General features: G+C 45.7%; 1 protein-coding gene across 1 annotated transcript in view; it reads left to right on the plus strand.

The window, feature by feature from the left end:
* Window positions 1-1,851: 1,851 nt before the first annotated feature.
* KIRREL3 (kirre like nephrin family adhesion molecule 3) overlaps window positions 1,852-19,975 on the plus strand; it is a 370,228-nt gene continuing 352,104 nt past the window's right edge. Inside the window, exons 1-3 of the mRNA XM_056860874.1 lie at window positions 1,852-1,916; window positions 9,339-9,442; window positions 10,669-10,746. Coding sequence (XP_056716852.1) covers window positions 1,852-1,916; window positions 9,339-9,442; window positions 10,669-10,746 — 247 coding nt within the window. The remainder of the gene's footprint in view (window positions 1,917-9,338; window positions 9,443-10,668; window positions 10,747-19,975) is intronic.

Genomic DNA, 19,975 nt, shown 5'->3' on the forward strand with positions numbered 1-19,975 from the left:
ACCTTCAGGTAGTAGCTGGAGATCTCCTGGTATTACAACTGATCTCCAGCTGATAGAGATCAGTTCACCTGGAGAAAATGGCCACTTTGGCAAATGGACTCTATAACATCGAAGTGTCTCCCCTCCCCAAACCCCGCCATCCTTAGGCTCCATGCCAAAAACCTACTGCCAGTGGCGAAGAGGGACCTGCCAGCCCTACCTCGCGGCTAGCCCTCGCAAATCCGAGAACTTCCTGTTCCTCTAATAACCAGAGTCTTCAATCTCCCCTGAGATCAGCCTAGGTAAAATCCCCATGGATAAGGCAAAGTGCACGACAGGGGAGTTGGAGGGAATGATGTTTTTCTCACAGCAAGCAGTACAGCCAAATACAAAGCAGAGTTTAAAGGGGCAGGGACTCAAATGCTTCCTGATTTTTGTCTCCCACCCAGTTCTTTCTGAGCCGACATTCACAAAAACAAAAAGGGTTTTAAAATGACACTTGGGTTTCTCCCCCGCCCCCTGCCGGGTTCCTGTAAAAGAGCTCTGGTTTTTGAAATTGATTTGGAAACCAGCCCTTGGGTTTGGGGTGGGGAATGGGAACTGGGCATTTTTCTCACAGCAAGCACTACAGCCACTTACAAAGCAGCATTTTCAAGGGGCAGGGAGATGCTTTCAGATTGGAGCTTGCTGCTGCATAGTGGTTTTTGGATTCACAACAGAAAAGTGTGGGTCGAGCGAGTATCGACCACCAGGTAAAACTCCCATGCATAAATGACCATAGTCTCTTTTAGCCTTTGGTTCCGGCCACCAGCGCATCTCAGGAATGCACTGTAAATGTCCCTGATAACACTGTTGGATGCATACTTGAAAAATCCAGCAGATGCTCAGGTAATTTCCCCCAAATTAACTGGACCAGAGTGTGAGCCCCCCCGTCGTAAGAAGAAGCCTGACTCTCCTTCTCCTTTGGCACTTGCGGCGTTGGCTCATGTGAGTTGAAGGAAGAAAAGAGAACCCTCCCCAGCCCACTAATGTTTTAGGATACAGGAGAGGAATAAGCTGGCAGCTATCTCTGCTCCATCTGTTTAGCTCCAATGATGGATCCTTTAAAGCCCAACTGTGATCCCACAGGGACACACTCAACTAATCCTCTGCTTTTAAGATTTTATTTGTGCAATAAATGGATGACAAGGTTTGCGAGTACATAACAAAATGAATAGGTTTATAAATGCAACCTTTCGGCAGCGCACAACAGAGCAAAATGCAGTGCAGCTAAAGTGTTTAAAGCCTATTTTCTCTCCACCTCATTCATATTTCAAGCAGTAATGCGCTCATTTGCTTATCTACCCGGTCTTTTCCCCCCTTCCATTTTAAAACATATCTTTTATAAATTAACCTGGCACAGATTTTAATAATAATAACTCACATTTATATGACACGTTTTTATCTCTCCGGGCCTCAAACTGCTTTGCAGGCTTACCCAAAGTAATATGCAAACTGATAATGGGTGAAGGATTGGGTGGGGCTGGGATGGTAAACGTTAGCAGCTGTTTAAATGCCATCCTGCAACAGGCTGAGAAGCAGAGAAGGGACTGGAAGAGGCAGAGTGAAGTCGAGCATTGTGGAACTCGGCCTGGAAAGCAGACCTGGAGGTTCTTCTGGAGGATCAAGGGCAGTCTGAATGAGTCAGGGGTGGACTTGGAGGCAGCTGTTGCCAAAATGACATTTTTAAAAATCTACACAGCCAATCAAATCTCCAGTGGCCAATCAGCAGCCTTGCTGGGTAGAAGCCACACCCGGCGCCACCCACTTTCTTAAAACATTTGGTGGACACCAGAAAAGATGTCAGTGGGTTCCATGGCACCCATGTGCACCATGACGGGGTCCTCTGCCCTACAGTTTCTTCTCAACCATCCCAAATACATCTTGGCTGATGCAGGGTGAGAAATGGCACAGTGTTTTGTGTTCATGTGCATGCATGCATGTAGATGTGCGCTAGAGATAAGATTCATCCTTTCCCCACCCAGAGATTTAAATTCTCAAGACTCTGGGGAGAGTATCAGAACCCTGAAGAATCACAGTGCTAGCAACATACCCAGAATTTTAATGAGGCATCTCCAAATATTTCCTGCCAGTAAACTCCTCTATTTTAGTAACTTCTACTTGGTAGTGCAACTAGACATACTTGCCATAACTTCTGAATATTCATCACTGTGGAAAGAAACTGTGATATAATAGAAATGTGTAATTTATTTCCGTGCTATGTTTTTCTTTAAAAAAAATTAATTTGAAAGACCAGCTGTTCCAGCTTTTCTTATAAGAATTTAATTGGTATATAATAGCATAGTTAATTAAATACAAATCAATAGTTTAAAACAACTAATTGATATTTAATATGTATGGGAAAAATAACTTACTTGTAATATAATTAACTCAATATTAAATAAGAGTTGGAAACGCAATAATGACTTTATGGCATTATAAAGTTTATCGTTCTTTAATAAACTTGCAATTAGGCAAGAATGAGCTCAGAAAATTATTAAACAGGTATTATTGGGCTATTAAACATTTATTACCATTCCTGGTGGGATACATCTGCACAATAGTACAAATTATGATTGCATTAATAAACCTTTACTACCCCTCTGCTGTAGTATTTTTGTATGCTGGCTCATCTGAATCCTTGATCTCTCTGTGACTTCTACATAACATAATTGCCTTAAAACTGGTCAATAAAATTGCAAATGAAGGAGGGAGGGGAAATTGATGATGGAAGGCAAGATGCTTTTACAGTATAGCCCAGGGAAAAATGCTAGCTTCTTTTCTAACTCAAGTATGCCATCTTCTATCACTGAAAAGACTGCATACCTACTAAGAAACAAACAATAAAAATAAAATAGCTGTGCCGGTATTAGGAAAAAAAACAGGACAGGAAAATATGCCTTTATAAGGACAATATTGATAAAGCAGGGTAGTTAGGGTTGCTAAGTCCCTCTTTGCCACCAGCGGGAGGTTTTTGGGGTAGAACCTGAGGAGGGCAGGGTTTGGGGAGGGGAGAGACTTCAATGCCATAGAGTCCAATTGCAAAAGCGGCCATTTTCTCCAGGTGAACTGATCTCTTATCAGCTGGAACCAGCATGGTGTAGAGGTTAAGAGCAGTGTTTTGGAGTGGTGGCCTCTGATCTGGAGAACCAGGTTTGATTCCCCACTCCTTCACGTGAGAGGCGGAGGCTAATCTGGTGAACTGGATTTGTTTCCTTCCCTTCCCCACAACAGACACTCTGTGGGGTAGGTGGGGCTGAGAGAGTGTGACTAGCCCAAGGTCATCCAGCTGGCTTTATGTGTAGAAGTGGGGAAGTCCTGCCCCTCCCTAAACCCCACCCTTCTCAGGCTCCACCCCAAAAATAGGGTTGCCAACTGCCAGGTAGTAGCAGGAGATCTCCTACTAATTCAACTGATCTCCAGCCGATAGAGATCAGATCACCTGGAGAAAAATAGCCACTTTGGCAATTGAACTCTATGGCATTGAAGTCCCTCCCCTCCCCAAACCCCACCCTCCTCAGGCTCCACCCCAAAAATCTCCCGCCGGTTGCGAAGAGGGACCTGGCAACCCTACCAAAAATCCTTCTGCCGGTGGCAAAGAGGGACCTGGCAACCCTACCCCAAAGGGTTCCAAGAGGCTGTGCCATGAATTTTGCATGTGTATCTTGATGCCTGCAAAATGGTGCATTTTAAGCTCAAAAGGGGTTAGGAAGCTGCCTAAAGACAGCTCTGCCCCCGGGCACAGCCCCAGAAAGCCTCCCAGTATGCCAGGACAGGGAGATACACTGGGGAAATGCCTGCAAGAGGCCACACATATGTCTGAGAGCCACGTTTCTGCCATGGTTCAGGGGAGACAGCACAAGTCACCCTACACTGGCGTCCAGTTTGCATGGAGCATGTGGCATGGATGCCGGCATAGGGGTCACTCCAGTTCCTATGGGCATTTGGGGGGCCCTTTAGGGATGGGCTGTAATTGGGTTAGATTGTGCTTGGTATAAACAATTCTCAGTTGCGCCGAGGCATGCCGGGACAAAGAAGCAACAGCTGATTTGCTTTTGGAAAAGCCAAAGCTAGAGATTGTCTAATCTTGTACTTTTAATTGATAGTTGTGTTGACACTTTAGTTATTTTTAGTTTTTTATTTAGTTATTTATTTCTGTCTGCGAAATACTCTTTCAGCTAGGGTTGTTGCCAACTTCCAGGTGGGGTACTTAGTATCTGCTTCTACCAGCTCCTTCCAATGAATAAATCATGCTATGACACAGGTTGACTGGCAAAAGGGTTGACTTCCATGTAGGGTTGCCAGGTCCCTCTTTGCCACCGGCGGGAGGTTTTTGGGGCAGAGTCTGAGGAGGGTGAGGTTTGGGGAGGGGAAGGACTTTAATGCCACAGAGTCCAATTGCCAGAGTGGCCATTTTCTCCAGGTGAGCTGATCTCTGTCAGCTGGAGATCAGTTGGATTAGCAGGAGAACTCCAGCTAGTACCTGGAGGTTGGCAACCTTACTTCCATGTTGTAATTATGCCAGTTTTTCTCTCAGTGCACATCATGTCCATGAGGTACTTCATCTTCCATTGCTGTCAATTGGCTAAAGGGCACAGAAACTGCATTTTGTACCTCATTCTCTTCTCTCATAAACATAACCAGCATTGATTTCCGTTGCCCAGAGCCAGCGTATAGGAAGGAGGGGGGGAATCAATCCAAATGGGAAGCTAATTTGTTTGAAAATGGCAAGCTATGGGCACGTGATGATTAAGGGGGGGATCCATCTGATTCTTCACAGTTCCCTAAAGCTTCAAAGTCCTGTATCCTTTGCTCTCTTAGCTGTTAGTTTTCCTTGGGCATTAAATAGCTTGGAAGGTGGAATGCAGCTCCTAAATGGAGGCCTTGCGTGCAGCGCTGGGAGGACTTGATAAAGCAGTTAAGCACTGAAAGGTGCCTTTAGCTGTAAAAGCTTTAGAAAGCTCTTATAAATTTGCAACCTGAATTATTATGAACTCCTTGCATTTGTGTAGCTCCCTCTCAACACGAGGCTGTCAAAATAGTTTTCAAGGAGACATTACGTCAGGCTTCTTGAGGTCTGGCCTCAAATCTTGATCAGTATTCTTATCCAAAATTGGTGATGTCTGAAGCCTCCTAATTTACTGCGTCAGAAGTGGTTACGAAAACATGACTTTTGAGTGGGATCTATCTAGGCTTTTCTGGGGACACATTCCAGACCTTGATGCTGCAATAGCCCTTGAGAGTTTCCCAATTTGGAGACGGCAATCCTATGCTCTACCCCACCCCACCCCCCATTGTTGGCAAGGAGGACCTGGCAACCATATTCCCATAATCTACCTGGAAAACAACAGTCCCCTGCCATTTTGAGCTTAGTGCTGCATGCCTATAAATACATCCACTCATTGAATAGAAAGTATTCCTTTTGCTTCAAGTGCTTAAGGGCTGTTTGTATTGCAGATGTTTTGGGGTTATCTGTACACTACAGAGCTTTTCATTTTGTATAGGTGTTTTTGCAATCACTTGTTGGGTTTTGAATTTGGAATTTGGATCCTTTTGTAGTTCACCCATCAGCATCAGTCAACAGCAGTAAACAGGACTCCATTCATGCAAAAGAGATGGGTAATTATGCAATTACACTTCAGAATTAGCAGTAGGGTGAAAAGGGAGGAGAAAAGAGAGACAGAGCTGATTTGTTTGGCTCCACAGCTGAAGTCACTATTTAGTGTGGTTGTTAAAGTTAAGCTAATTTTGTTATTTTAATTACATTTTGATACCTTGGCAGTTCATTAGAAGCTTGATAAGAATCAATGATATCTTTGCTTTCATAGCAACAAAGGCATAAATAACATCCTGTTTGCTTCTACAGTTTGGTACAGATAAAGTTAACAACAAGGAGGCCAGTAATTTGAATACCTAACCTGGATGGTCCAGGCTGGCCCCATCTTGTCAGATCTCGGAAGCTAAGCAGGGTTGGCCCCGGTTAGTATTTGGGTGGGAAATCACCAAGGAAGTCCAGGGTTGTGACGCAGAGGCAGGCAATGGCAAACCACCTCTGAATGTCTCTTGCCTTGAAAAGCCCATGGGGGTAACCATAAGTCAGCTGTGACTTCACAGCAAAACAGAAAAAAATCTGAAATGGGGTTAACCTCAGGCTTGTCGGTGGGTCTCTTGGGCTGTCACAAAAAGGGTAACATAGATGGCATCCAGGCCAGATGACAGTTTTGTACCAACAGAAGTCAAAAGGTACAATTTTCTATCACTGCATTCAGATATTAAAGCAAACCATGGTTTGTAGTAATGGGAATATGCTTTGGGTCATACCCTCCTTCCATTCTCCCTTTGAATGCAATTCAGATTTTTAAACATCCTGGAAAACAAAACTTAGATTGTCATGACTTTTGAAACTGGTATGAGCCTGGCCCTGGGGATTTCCAAGGTTTGCTCCTGCAATGGCAAACCATGTCCGTCCGACCCCAATACCTCTGGATGCAGTCAATGAGCTTGCATATATAAAATGCAACAAGACCAGTGAATGGTTAATTTTTTTATTTTTTGTTTCTTTTACTCCATTTATACCCCACCTTTCTCCCCAATGGGGACGCAAAGTGGCTTACACCGTTCTCCTGCCTTCCATTTTATCTTCACAACCGTGTAAGGTATTAGATTGAGAGTATGTGACTGATCAAAGGACAACCAGCAAGCTTCTATGGCCTGGGAGGGATTTGAACCTGGGTTTCCCAGATCCTAGTCCAACATTCTAGCCACTACAGCACACTCCAAAGAAGTATTTTGGCATGGGCACATTTTGATTCAACTGTATTTTGATCATTCAGCCTTTGTTTCAAAAGTAAAATTTGGAGATGTGTCAAGCTGGACACTGAGCAGACATTGTGCCATTAACTTAGTTCAGCCCCTCTTTTAATGGCAAAAGTTATCACACATCATTAGGGTTGCCAGATGCTCTTTGCCACCAGTGGGAGGTTTGGGGGGCAGAGCCTGAGGAGGGCGGGGTTTGGAGAGAGGAGGGACTCCAGTGCCTTAGAGTCTAATTGCCAAATCAGCCATTTTCTCCAGGGGAAAGGATTTCTATAGCCTGGAGATCAGTTGTAATAGCAGGAGATCTCCAGCCACCACCTGGAGGTTGGCAGCCCTACTTTGACATAATGCCTGCTTCAAGCTATACTATACCATTCCACATCCCTGCTTCCCAGTTATTCAGGGTTGAGTCGCTGCTGCTCTTTCCTCCATCTCCACATAAGGGAAAGTGTCTTCTGAACATGTGCAGATTGCTTTTGTCAGGCCACTTACTGCAGCCAGCTTCTGCACGTGTGGAATGATTATCGCAGAGGTAGGTCTGCGTTGGAGGGCATTCCTTTCTGGCGGACCCGAACCCCTTGTAACTCTCTTAAAAGAAAGCACCTGCTGTAAAAAGGACCACAGACACACCGGGGTATTTTTCACGGTGGATTTTGCTTCGGTTTCGAATCGGAGCAAACAATAAACCGATTTAAATAGCTTTTTCATGGCAGCACAGCTTCCCCCCCCCCCCACCATCCCGAGGCATTTTCGATTTTTCACGGGAGAAACAGCGCATTTCTCTGCGCTGCTTACGTCTGCTCCTGCTCATGACTCACCGCTCCAAATCCGCCTAATCCCGCCCACTCTTCCCATGATCCTGCCTCGCTCCATTTGCCCTCTAGATGTCGCTCCCCGCTTTTGATTTGACAACACTGTCCCGGACGTGCCCGGGCACTGACTCAAAAGATTGGAACCCCCCCCCTTTCCCCACTTTGCCATGGCCCTCCATTATTGCTGTCGGTGGGAGCACGTTTACAGGTGTTGGTATTTTGCTGCCACCCAGAACCCCCACTCCCTCCACGAGGTGTGATTCCAACTGCTGTGGAAATTGTGAGCAAAAAAGAAAACGGCAGTGCAGAAGTACAGTTAAAACCTCCGCTGCACTGATTTTTTGCGTGTGCATAAATGCCTCATGCATTAACACAGTGCCTTGTGCGATATGTATCTGGACTCCCCACCTTCCTCGGACTTGCAAAACCATTGCTAGAACCGTCTCACGCAACAGTTGTTGGAGAGAAACTGGAGGGAGGGAGGGAGTTCCCCCCTTTTCATTAACTACTTCAAAGCTGCCGACAGGATGTGGAGGTGTCAGTGAAACATCTTTCTTCCAGCTGTGCATTGAGCGAACCCCCCTCCGGCCAAGGCATGTGTTTACCATTACAATGTTAACAAGCGCTGTCCTCCAAAGTTTTTGTTCTGAATAGATGTACATCACCCCCAAATGGTGCCCTCCAAAAGTCTTACCGAAGTGTCGTGTTGTTTGCTCCCCCCGGCTGAATAGTCGCCCCCCAAACCGCCAAATCGCCCCCCCACTGCAACAAAGCATTTTCCCCTCACGCTTCACTCCTTCTCCAATCCTGGGGACTTTTTTCCGCACTTTCATAACCCCCCCCCATCCTATAGGGCGCCCCACAAACTGAAACAATCGCCGTTCTTGGGGGAGGGGTCATTGCCCATCATGGGCGGTGGCAAATGAACCGAAGCAAAACTTCTTCATGGAATTCCGAGCCAAAAAATGCACTGTAACAAAAAAGTACGGCGCAAAAGAGGTTTCAGTTGATGCGGGCATAATGCGGGTTTTGTTGCTCGGTTCAGGAAAATTCGGAGCTGCAATGAATAATCAAAAATTTGGAGCTCCTCAGATCAGATTTTAAACCGCAACAAAGCTCCGTGAAAAATTCCCCACCGAGTAAACATCAAATGGTCTCTGATCTATAGGGCTGTGTGGAATGAGAAAGCCCCAGTAGTATATCTTGGGCCGTAGGAGGGCAGCATTCAGAGACACGGCGCCTTATTTTTCTCTCCCACTGTAACATGGGAAAGTTTGTTTGAAGACTCCGCAAGGTGCATTGCAAGATACACACACACACACACACACACACACACACACACACACACACATGCATAGAGCAGGCGGAAAAACGCATAGACCGCCTCCTCCTTGGAAAATCCACGCTCAGATCCATTTCTCTGCTTTTCTACTGATAGTCAGGCACCTCCTGGAAGAAAGCAAGAGATCAAAGGCATGTACTTCCTCGGGCCTTGGTGCTCTGCCACTTCACGGGCCAGCTGTTTTTGCTTTGAAAGGGCACCGAGCCCGGAGACGGATTTATCTTCCCTTCAAGGCTCCGTGTTCCGTTTTATCGCAGGGCCTGCTAAGTGAAGGGGCTTACCGAGCTCTCATTACTTGCATGTGTTGAAGAGAGGAGATTTACTGTGCATCCCACTTGCCATAAACACAGCACCGCCAAGCAGACGCTCCGGAAAGGCTTTCCTTTTGGGAGCGCGAGCTGGTCAGGCGCTGACAATACCTGGGTTTTTCCAACCGCCCATATAGACTGTACAGGTGAGAGGCCTGGATGAGTCGGTGTTGGGATTAGAGCGGTCGCCCAGTGCCTGTTGCTGAGCTTCATGGCTGCCCAGATTCACATTTGGAGACAGCAGGGATAGGAGAGCAGCCATGCAGCGGGCTTAACAGGATGCCGAAATGAAACATTCACTTTTGTTTGAGAATCAATTCTTCCCCTCCACGCTGGAAACTGTTTAGTTCCCAGATTCTGAAAGGCCGGGTGGAGGGCTTAGTAAAATTGATCAGAAGAAGATTTTTATCCATAGGCTTGAAATACTCCACATGCAGCTCAAAAGTTATATGACTAACTCTCCATGGGACCCTTATAGCTCAGGAAAATGGTGAGGGGGAGACAGGAACAACTCCTCCCCCTATGCTGGGGTCTCGAGCGGAATTGGGGCCCCATGTGCTTAGGGTTGCCAGCCTCCAGGTAGTAGCTGGAGATCTCCCGCTATTACAACTAATCTCCAGCCGATAGAGATCAGTTCACCTGGAGAAAAAGGCCCCTTTGGCAATTGGACTCTATGGCATTGAAGTCCCTCCCCTCCCCAAACCCTGCCCTCCTCAGGCTCCGCCCCAAAAATATCCAGGTATTTCTCAACCTGGAGCTTTCAACCCTACGCGGGCTTCAGAAATTATGTTCCCCACAACTACAGGGAGAATAAGTGGGGTCTGGAGATAGGGTTGCCAGGTCCCCCCTCAGCATCAGAGGGAGCTTTTTGGGGGGTGGGGCAAAAGGTGGTGATGCATGCAGCCGCAATGACATCACTTCTGGAGTAAACCGGGGAGCATGGCATCGTTCTCTTGCACATTCCCCCACATGACGTTGCACTTCTGGGTTTACCCTGGAAGTTGCAGCCGAGTGTGTGCAGGATCACCGCCAAAGGGGAAGCAGGAGCAGGCAGTTGCCCTCCAGGACCAGGCATATGGCAACCCTTTCTGGGGAACAGGGGACCCCGGACCCAACTAATCAAGAGCAATCTGGATATTTCAGCATCTCATCTACTTAGGTCCCAAAAAGAAAAAGGAAAACTTTTTTTTTTGGCAAGCAAACATTATTTATTTAGCATAGTTTCATTGTCTGTTTCTCCTTACCATCCCAGGTCCAGCTGTATTTCCTTCCAGGTGTTTCACTGCCCCAGGGTCTCCATGACAAGTACTGATTGTTTGTGTTGGACTGTTTTGCCAATAACGTATCATTTGTTCTCTCTCTTTCTTTGTAGAGCTTGGTCTCCCAAGGAAAGGATGCTGTCTGGTCTTTGGGTTCATGTACAAGGAGAAGTATCGGCGAATGACTGAAGGTTAGTGATGTCTTTGCCTCCATCTCTGTTGCTGTGTCTTCCCCTCCACAAGGGTCTCCCATCGCCACCTATCTTCTCTTTTGCCCCTGTACCTTTTGTCTCTTCTTCCCACAGAAGAAGATGGGGATCTCCAAACTTCCTGCTATGCAAAGACCATTTGTCATTCTTACAACCAAACTGGGCAATGTATCTCTGGAAGGCTCTTGTTTGCACACCCTCAAGAACCCCTTCCATATGTCCCAAATTTATACCAGGATTGCACATGGGAAGGGAGTAGGGCTTCCAGGTCCAGTGGGAGCACTCTGGCAGCAACTACCAACCTCTGCCACTGCTCTGCAGAACGATGGAAGAAAAAATGCGCTGAAAAAGCACCATACAATAATAGTATGATGCCATTTTCAGGTTGAACCCATAAGCAGCACTCCCGGATTCACCAGAAAGTCTAGGGTGAAACCATAGAGGTTTGGGTGATTTGTAGAGTGACGTATTGACACAATGATATTATTTCCGAGAGTGACATCACCCCAGGAGTGACATCACTCTTTCACTCCAGCAGTGTCTCATCGTGTCCCCTCTCCCCCATGTCTCCTGTCAGGTGCAAGCCACTGGCTGGCAATCCGAGAGGGAGGCCGACTTGCAAGATGCTCTGCCCCCAACCAACAGACATTTATTAAGATGTATACATAGAACAGGACTCCCTGATCTTGCTAAGCCAATGGGCACTTCTGGAATTTTGAGAATGGTGCATAGGCACCGCCACAAATTGGATTCGATGGGAGGCAATCACAAAAGGGCTGCCATGGGGGTCGGGATCAATTGCAATCCAAGCATCCTCCTTTCACGAGGACAGCTGTTTGTCTCTCCCTGCAGACATAAAGATGTTGCTTCCTGGGCAAGCACTTGGAAAGGCAAGACTAGCTATTTGCTTTGGAAAGAACCAGACGGTTCCATGAAACCCATTAGCAGGCACCATCACACCCATAGGTACCACACTGGGGATCACTAGAGTACAGCACATGCCAAAGCAATTTCCATATCGTGGGGATAGCTGTGTGCATACAGCTAGCATGGTGAAGTGATTATTAGTACCAGTCTAGGATCTGGGAATCCCAGGTTTGAACGCCCAGTCTGTCATGTAGCCTTGCTGGGTGATTGTGGGCCAGGCAGTCCCTCTCTTTCAGCCTAACTTGCATTGAAAAGTAGTTGTAAGTGAAACTTGAAGGAAGGGACAAAGATTTTATAAGCCACTTTGGGTCCTCATTGGTAATAAAAGTATAGTATACATAAACAATTTCCCTTAGACCTCCCTTTAGTAATGAATAAGATACGGACTTAGAACGAAGGGACCATCTTAAACTACGTGCTGATGCCGGAAGGAAATGCACACCCTCCTTCTAGGGACAAAGCACCCAATCTTTTCCAGTGCTCCCAGATTATCTTGAATTTTTAACCATTCCAACTTTTCACAGTTTTCTTCTTGGCCAGACATAATGAATTAACTGCAGATTTTTGACAACCCCGATCGATCAGAGAGTCTGCCAGTGTGGAATGGCAAAGACAGAAACACTTACCCATTTTTTTATTCAGTTGTGCTTTATATTCTTCTATAAGATCTTCTTTGATTACTCCATTGATCTCACACTTTCCTGCATGTTCTCATGACTACCATTTAATCTATCTGCTTTCTGGTAATGATAAGGCTGTTACTCTATCAGTAGTTCACTACTTAACAGCCACTTTGAAGATACGCTGAAAGTTGTAATCAAGTTATGCCTAAATGCTCATTTGCACACAGGCTCTCTTTTTGAACTGGAACTGGATGTATAAACAAACATTTGTGCATATGTAGGCTATATGCATCCCATGAGCAAGTATAAGTTGGAGGCCATGCTTGTACCCCACCACTTGCAAATTCATTGTATGTCATTAGAATGTGTACACAGAGCTAAACAAGACTAATGTACAGGAAGGTATTTTCTCTTGCCCCATAGGGCTATCATTGCTTATGTTTCAAGTCACCTGTTTGCTTTGACAGTGGCAGCTTTTGGGTTATAGCTCCTGGCTAGAACTAGGAGGTTGCTAATTTCAGTCTACTAGAGACCACCAAGGAATACCAGGGTTGCTATGCAGAGGAAGGCAAACCACCTCTGTTCGTCTCTTGCCATGAAAACCCCAAAAGGGGTCGCCATAAGTTGGCTGCGACTTGAAGGCACTTTATACACACAGAGAGAGATTTTTGCAGACCCTTTTTCCCCCATCAAAAGAATCTGTCAAAGCCTTCTTAGATGGAAAGTGTGTGTGTGTGTGTGTGTGTGTGTGTGTGTGTGTGTGTGTGTGTGTGTGTGTGTGTGTGTGTGTGTGTGTAAAGTGCCGTCAAGTCACAGCTGACTCATATCAACCCCTGGTGTGGTTTTCAAGGCAAGTGATTAAGCAGAGTTGGTCTGCCATTGTCTTCCTCTGCAGAATCTTCCCTGGAGGTCTCCCTTCTAAGTATCAACCCAGCTTAGCTTCTGAGATCTGATGAAACCCGGCTATACTATAGCATTGGAAGGTATTGCTAGCAAAATCCAGCCTTGGTCTCAACTTTGGGAGATAAGGAGAACAAAGATTACATCATGGCTTTCAAGTTGCCCCTGCAATCTTCCTTCTCTGATGTGTTGATAGTTGCGTGGGGCCGCATGAACTCCTTCCTTAGAAAAGCAAACATTTATTCCTGTTTTTATATTCCCTCCACTTGCCAAGCATCCTATGAGCAATCATTGATGAACTGTTGCAATAGCTTTGTATAATTGTGAACAGAAATCATTAGACTATTAAGAGCATTTGCAACCAAAAACAGTTAGCATCTCAGCAGCTTGTGGCTTTGACACTTGGTGTTTTGAAGAATCAAATTGCAGGGAAGGAAATTCTAGCACAGCCATATTTTGTGTGATTAGTGTCAAAACAGGAAATTGGTGGAGAAGGCTTTCGGATCATTTGACTTTGGACATTGAAATGTCCCTTCTTTATTTTCTCGCCTTCTGCTGGACTAGACATTCTGAGATGAAAATGCTACTTCTGCTGCCAAAACTCACAAGTAAGGCAATTAAAATTTCTCCTCCTGGGGACTTCTCCTTGCTCTCTATTGCTTTTTGAGAATTCCCATCACGCCAAAGACTTCCATCTTCCCTTCCCAATGATAACTGTGATGTCTTTGACCTATTAGAAGGGGGAGACATTATTGGCATTAGATGTCACATAAAAAGCAGAAAACAGGGTTATGGACATCCTTTCTGGCAAATACATTAAAAAATGTGGTCAATGTGGATGGAGAGCCAGTGTGGTATAGTGGTTAAGAGCAGCAGACTCTAATCTGGAGAAGCCGGTTCGATTCCCCACTCCTCCACATGAAGCCTGCTGGGTGATCTAGCAGGCTGTAATCTGGAGAGCAGAGTTCGATTCCTCACTTCTCCATATGAGGCCTGCTGGGCTACCTTGGGCTACTCACTGTTCTCTCAGAACTTTCTCATCCCACACGGAGGCAGGCAATCGCAAACCACCTCTGAACGTCTCTTGTCTTGAAAACTCTACAGGGTCACCATAAGTCAGCCATGACTTGATGGCGCTTTACACACACACAGGGAAGTTGAGCCAGTAGTGCTGTGGGTTTTAATCCTGGAAGAACAAGTTCAAATACCGATTTGGCTGTGAAAATTATCAGAACGCCAAAGCAAGTCACAAACTATTCTCCCCAGATGAAAAGGGTTTTTGGAAGGGGGAAAGCAGGAAGGGTAATAAATGCTGTACTAGTAGAACTATGTTAATTATCAACAGAGTGCTAGTAACATGTTAATGTCAGCCAATAGAGTAGGACTGAGTCTCAGGACAGCAGTGAAAGCTTGGAATTAGGTTTGCTTCTAATTGAAAGGAAGGTGCATGGAGGAGTTCCTTAATGTGCGCTGGGATCTTGTCTTCCGCTTGCTTTTGCAACAATTTCATGCATGGATGGCTATGTGTGTTCCTCTACATACTTAAGATGCACCAGGAAAGAGCAGACATTAAAGTAGCTTCAGATTGTGGGCAAAACTTCTGCCCTTCCAGTGTGGCTCCTTGTAGGGTTGCAAAGATCTTTATGGACATAAGATAACAACTTACTGGTGGTCCCTGGCCCTAAGAGTGTGCGGCTGTCCTCGACGAGAGGCTGGTGGAATGCAAAACAGGGACTGCAGACAGAGCTTTTCCGCCAGGCCTACAGTTGAGGACAGCTGCAGGTGTCTGGCCTCCCTATTCCCCCCCTTATTCTATGTCACTCTCATTATTGGGGGGGGGGCAACCTACTGCTTATTTAGGGTACTAAATAAACTGCCAGGTACTAGCTGGAGATCTCCTGCTATTACAAGTGATCTCCAGCCGAGAGAGATCAGTTCACCTGGAGAAAATGGCTGCTTTGGCATTTGGACTCTATGGCATTGAAGACCCTCCCTTCCCCAAACCCCACCCCCCTCAGGCTCCACCCCAAAACCTCCCGCCGGTGGCAAAGAGGGACCTGGCAACCCTGTGCTTATTCCGGGCACTATGGGCCAAATTAAGCACCATCTGGCATTTTTAAGGGTTTTTAATTGGGTTTTATGGTTTAATTTTAGAATCATTACTTTTTATTGTTAATGTTTGATGATGTTCCCCGCCCTGAGCCTGGTCTTGGCCGGGGAGGGCGGGTTATAAATTGAACAAATAAAGAAATAAATTAAATAAGTATGTGGAGGGGGGAAAAATACACTGTCCCTTTAATAGAGGCTGCATGGAATATTATTTACCAGGTGCTGTTATATACCTCTGTACCATGAAAATGTTTCAGCTCCCCATTTTCACTCGTTAATCCGGTGTTAAAGAGGCAAGGGCATCCATCGCCCATTTTTTAAAAGGGAAAACGTCTTTTAATCCCTTTTTAATTCAATGTTCTCATTTCCGCAAAACTAACAGAGCTCCTGCACCCTTGTATCCGAGGCACCCGATGTTCTGTTCAGCATTCGCTATCTGATGTTTTTTTTTTCCTCTTTCCTTCTCAGACAGACCAGCGATGGGGATTATATGAAATTCCCATTAAGCAGGCTGTATTCTGGGGACTTCTGTCACCACCGAGACAGAATGGCAAATTTGAAATAGAGACCAACCAAGAGATTCGCAAATGTCATTAACCAAAGATAAAAGGGGGCTGTTAAATTTTGAAGACAGTATCATTCATTTGGGGGCTTTGTGAACAAAGACACAACTCTTTAGGCTAGGCATAGGATTTTAAATTCACTGCATTCTTATTATGCTATTCTCTTTCATGCAAGCGTTTTGAACACTGACAGGAGATTTGATGTGATGCCTGAATAACATTTGGGGAAAATACATAGTGCTAATGGAAAAATTCCCTCTGGAAGGACACAATTGGCATGACTCTAAACAGCCTGCAAAACAAAATGGTGCCTGTCTCCTGAGGCAACCCTCTCTATAAGATTGAGATTTACAGGCACAGAATATATAAAATAAGGGCTTGTCAGCATGAGCTATTTTTTTCTTGACAGAGGTCCTGGAACTAACTTGGACTAGTTAGTGCAGTCTATGCATGATCCCAGATAGGGCCACTAATTAGAGACCTGTTTCTGGATCTTGCACTGGGAAAGTTAGTGCTTCATTGGAGAAGTGCTAATTTCCACACGTGCCTAGAGACAGATATGATGAACGCATGAACACATGAAGCTGCCTTCTACTGAATCAGACCCTTGGTCCATCAAAGTCAGTATTGTCTACTCAAACCGGCAGCGGCTCTCCAGGGTCTCAGGCAGGGGGTCTTTCACATCACCTACTTGCCTAGTTCCTTTAACTGGAGAGGCCGGGGATTGAACCTGGGACCCTCTGAATGCCAAGCAGATGCTCTACCACTGAGCCACGGCCCCTCCCCAACAATGTCCACTTGAAGCTTGGTGTTTCAGACAGGAATGCTAACCTTTGAGTAAATCGCTTGCAAGTAAGTGCCCCATCCTATGGCTTCATGCGGCACACTTGTCTGCACATTTTGTCTCTTTACCCTCACTGTCCATGCACAAATTTGTGGATGTGCAAATGCATAGGAAGTAGAAGAGTTGGTTTTTATATCCTGCTTTTCTCTGCCTTTAGAGCCCCCATGGCTCAGAGTGGTAAGCTGCAGTACTGCAGTCCAAGCTCTGCTCACAACCTGAGTTTGATCCCGACGGAAGTCGGTTTCAGGTAGCCGGCTCAAGGCTAACTCAGCCTTCCATCCTTCCGAGGTCAGTAAAATGAGTACCCAGCTTGTTGGGGGTAAAGGGAAGATGACTGGGGAAGGCACTGGCAAACCACCCAGCAAACATAGTCTGCCTAGTAAACAGCGGGGTGTGATGTCACCCCATGGGTCAAGAATGACCCAGTGCTTGCACAGGGGACTACCTTTACCTTTCTCTACCTTTAAGGAGTCTCAAAGCGACTTACAATTGCCTTCCCTTCCTCTCCCCACAATAGACACCTTGTGAAGTAGGTGGGGCTGAGAGTTCTGAGAGAACTGTGACTGGCCCAAGGTCACCCAGCAGGCTTCAAGTGGAGGAGTGGGGAATCAAACCAGTTCCTCAGGTTAGCGTCCACTTCTCTTAACCACTACACCACGCCACAGGAACAAAAAGAGACAGAAGACATACAGTGCCCTCCTAAGCCAACTATTTCAATGGACTTAAAGGGTGTAACTCTGCTTAAGATGGCACTGAGAGAGTAGTAACAGAATCTCATAGCTGTATCACTCAGATGTGATATGAAACTTACATCACATTAGAAGATCAGTAACATTATAGAATCTCAAAGAACTTGCTGAAGAGAGGGTTTTCTCCTTATTCCTTGGGTTTTGTTCCTTGTGTTTTGAAAAGTGGCTGGACCTATTTCTAATTTAATCATCCGTAGATGAAACAAGACAGAACAAAAATAGACATTCCAGCTGGGAAGATTCATTACACAGAGAAAGGGAGGAAACAAACCCAGGTGTTCCTTCTTCACAAGACCTTAGTCCTGTTCACATCACAATGAATGCATGTACCTCCTGCATGTGCATCTGTATGCATGAAAAAGCCAGCACACATTTATTGCACAAATGTAACCTGGGACCAGTACTCACATTTATCCAGATACCCAAGGAATAAGGAGAAAACCCTCTCTTTTGTTCTCTCATCCCCACTGTGTGTGCAGATTAAGTCTCATGGGCATGCACTGCGACCCCACAATGTAGGGTTTGGAGAGGAAAGTGCTCACAATGTACTTTACTAAAGGCTTTATAGTGACTGCCAAGCATGAACACCAGAGCACATTTTTTTGTTAATAGATCTCTTTAAAAAGAACATCAAAAGTTCTTTGTGATTCTGTGGTTGCCACTGGACATCCGCATTCATGGAGACTGCTTCCCCTGGTATAATATTGTGGCAAAGGAACGGGTTCACCAAATGGAACAGTCTCCCCAGGCGATTTATCATTTCCAACAAACAGATGTGCATTGTTTGAATTGCACCTGGTAGGTTCTTTCCTCCCCCCAAACTGCCCATTAGTCTATGGGGACTCGTGCCTTTCCATTTCATACACAGTTTTTCTAGGGATAAGTTTTAGGCTTGCACAGTGCTACAGCCATCTCTCACTCAGATTGGTACTGAAGGTGAATTCGCATATATGGTCATTGCAGCTGAATGTGTGAAATTGCAAACGCTGTGTTATATTCCCAGGGGCAACATGTATATTTTTTTCAGTCACTGCTTGGCCTCTGGAGAGCTAGTAGTTTGCAACGAGCAAGACCTTAATGGTCTGTAATCTAACATATCGTTTCCTCCCATTTGCTTCATCTATTTTATTTTTCCGCAAGTCCCAGTAAATGCACTCTGTAAGTTCAGGCCAAGCTTCCAGTATTTTAAAGAACTAGTGAGTTTAATCAAGGATGTTCTCTTTCTAGCTGAGTCCTTGGCCATTTCAGGTGGTCGCTCTCATTCATGAAATGTCCAGTTGTTGCACACCTGTTGCATGAATTCACACATCTTTCTTCCAGATAGCAATTTTGTTATGGGAAATCTCTCTCTCCCCCTCTCACTTTGTCCCAGCACCCAAATCACAACCCCCACCCCCAGTAAAATACAATTCTTCCCACACCCAAGGCTGTAGGTGTGGTTATGCCATTGGGTTCAGTCCCCCTCCTAGAACACTGAATTGCTCACCCAAGAATTTGTCAAAAAAAAATCATCTTTTTTTTCCATTTGAACATGGTAGTTTCCATCTGAAGAATGAAAGCTGCTTCTTGAAATAGAAAAAAGGGTGAAAAATAAATTAGTCATAGCGGTTGCCTCACAACTGAATTGTGTTAAACTATACCCCACCTGACCAGCCAAGTTCTGTCAACCCCAGCTCAGAATGGATTGTTCAGTACCCCTGTCGCGCTTATCAGATTCCCCCCTAGCAGCTAAAACTGTGAACATGGGCACAAAGGGGATAAGGAGTAATTAAGGATATTAGGACGTTAAGGGTTTAGAGAGCCAGCGTGGTGCAATGGTTAAGAGCGGCGGATTCTAATCTGGAAAATTGGGCTCCCCACTCCTGCAGATAAAGCCTGCTGGGTGTCCTTGGGCTAGTCACAGTTCTCTCAGCCCATGTGGAGGCAGGCAGTGGCAAACCATCTCCGAATGTCTCTCGCCTTGAAAACCCTACTGGGTTTCCATAAGTCAGCTGTGACTTGACGGCCCTTTCCACCACCACCAAGGATTTAGACTCATGGGCATCTGAAACCTCTGCAAGGGTGGGTGGACAATTCGGATGGGCCACCCCACTAGGCCGATGGATCTAGAGGGTTTCCTGATTTCTCTAGGAAATTTGTGGTCAGCAAGGCTGACACTCCTGTCACAGCCCTGGTTAACGTGGTGGAGTTTGGAGATGACCTGTTTGGAGATGTAGCTGTTGACATAATCCTTTACCTGTGGCAAAACACTTGTGGTAAGCAACAGTGGTTCTCCTGCCATGTAGGCTCTATATTGTCAAGCCAGCGTGGTGTAGTGGTTAGGAGCAGTGAACTCTAATCCGGAGAACAGGGTTTGATTCCCCACTCCTCCAAATGAGCGGTGGACTCTAATCTGGTGAACCGGGTTGGTTTCCCCACTCCTACACATGAAGCCAGCTGGGTGACCTTGGACTAGTCACAGTTCTCTCTGAACTCTCTCAGCCCCACACCTACCTC

Source organism: Euleptes europaea, chromosome 14 (genome assembly GCF_029931775.1).
Source record: "Euleptes europaea isolate rEulEur1 chromosome 14, rEulEur1.hap1, whole genome shotgun sequence".
NCBI lineage: Eukaryota > Metazoa > Chordata > Lepidosauria > Squamata > Sphaerodactylidae > Euleptes > Euleptes europaea.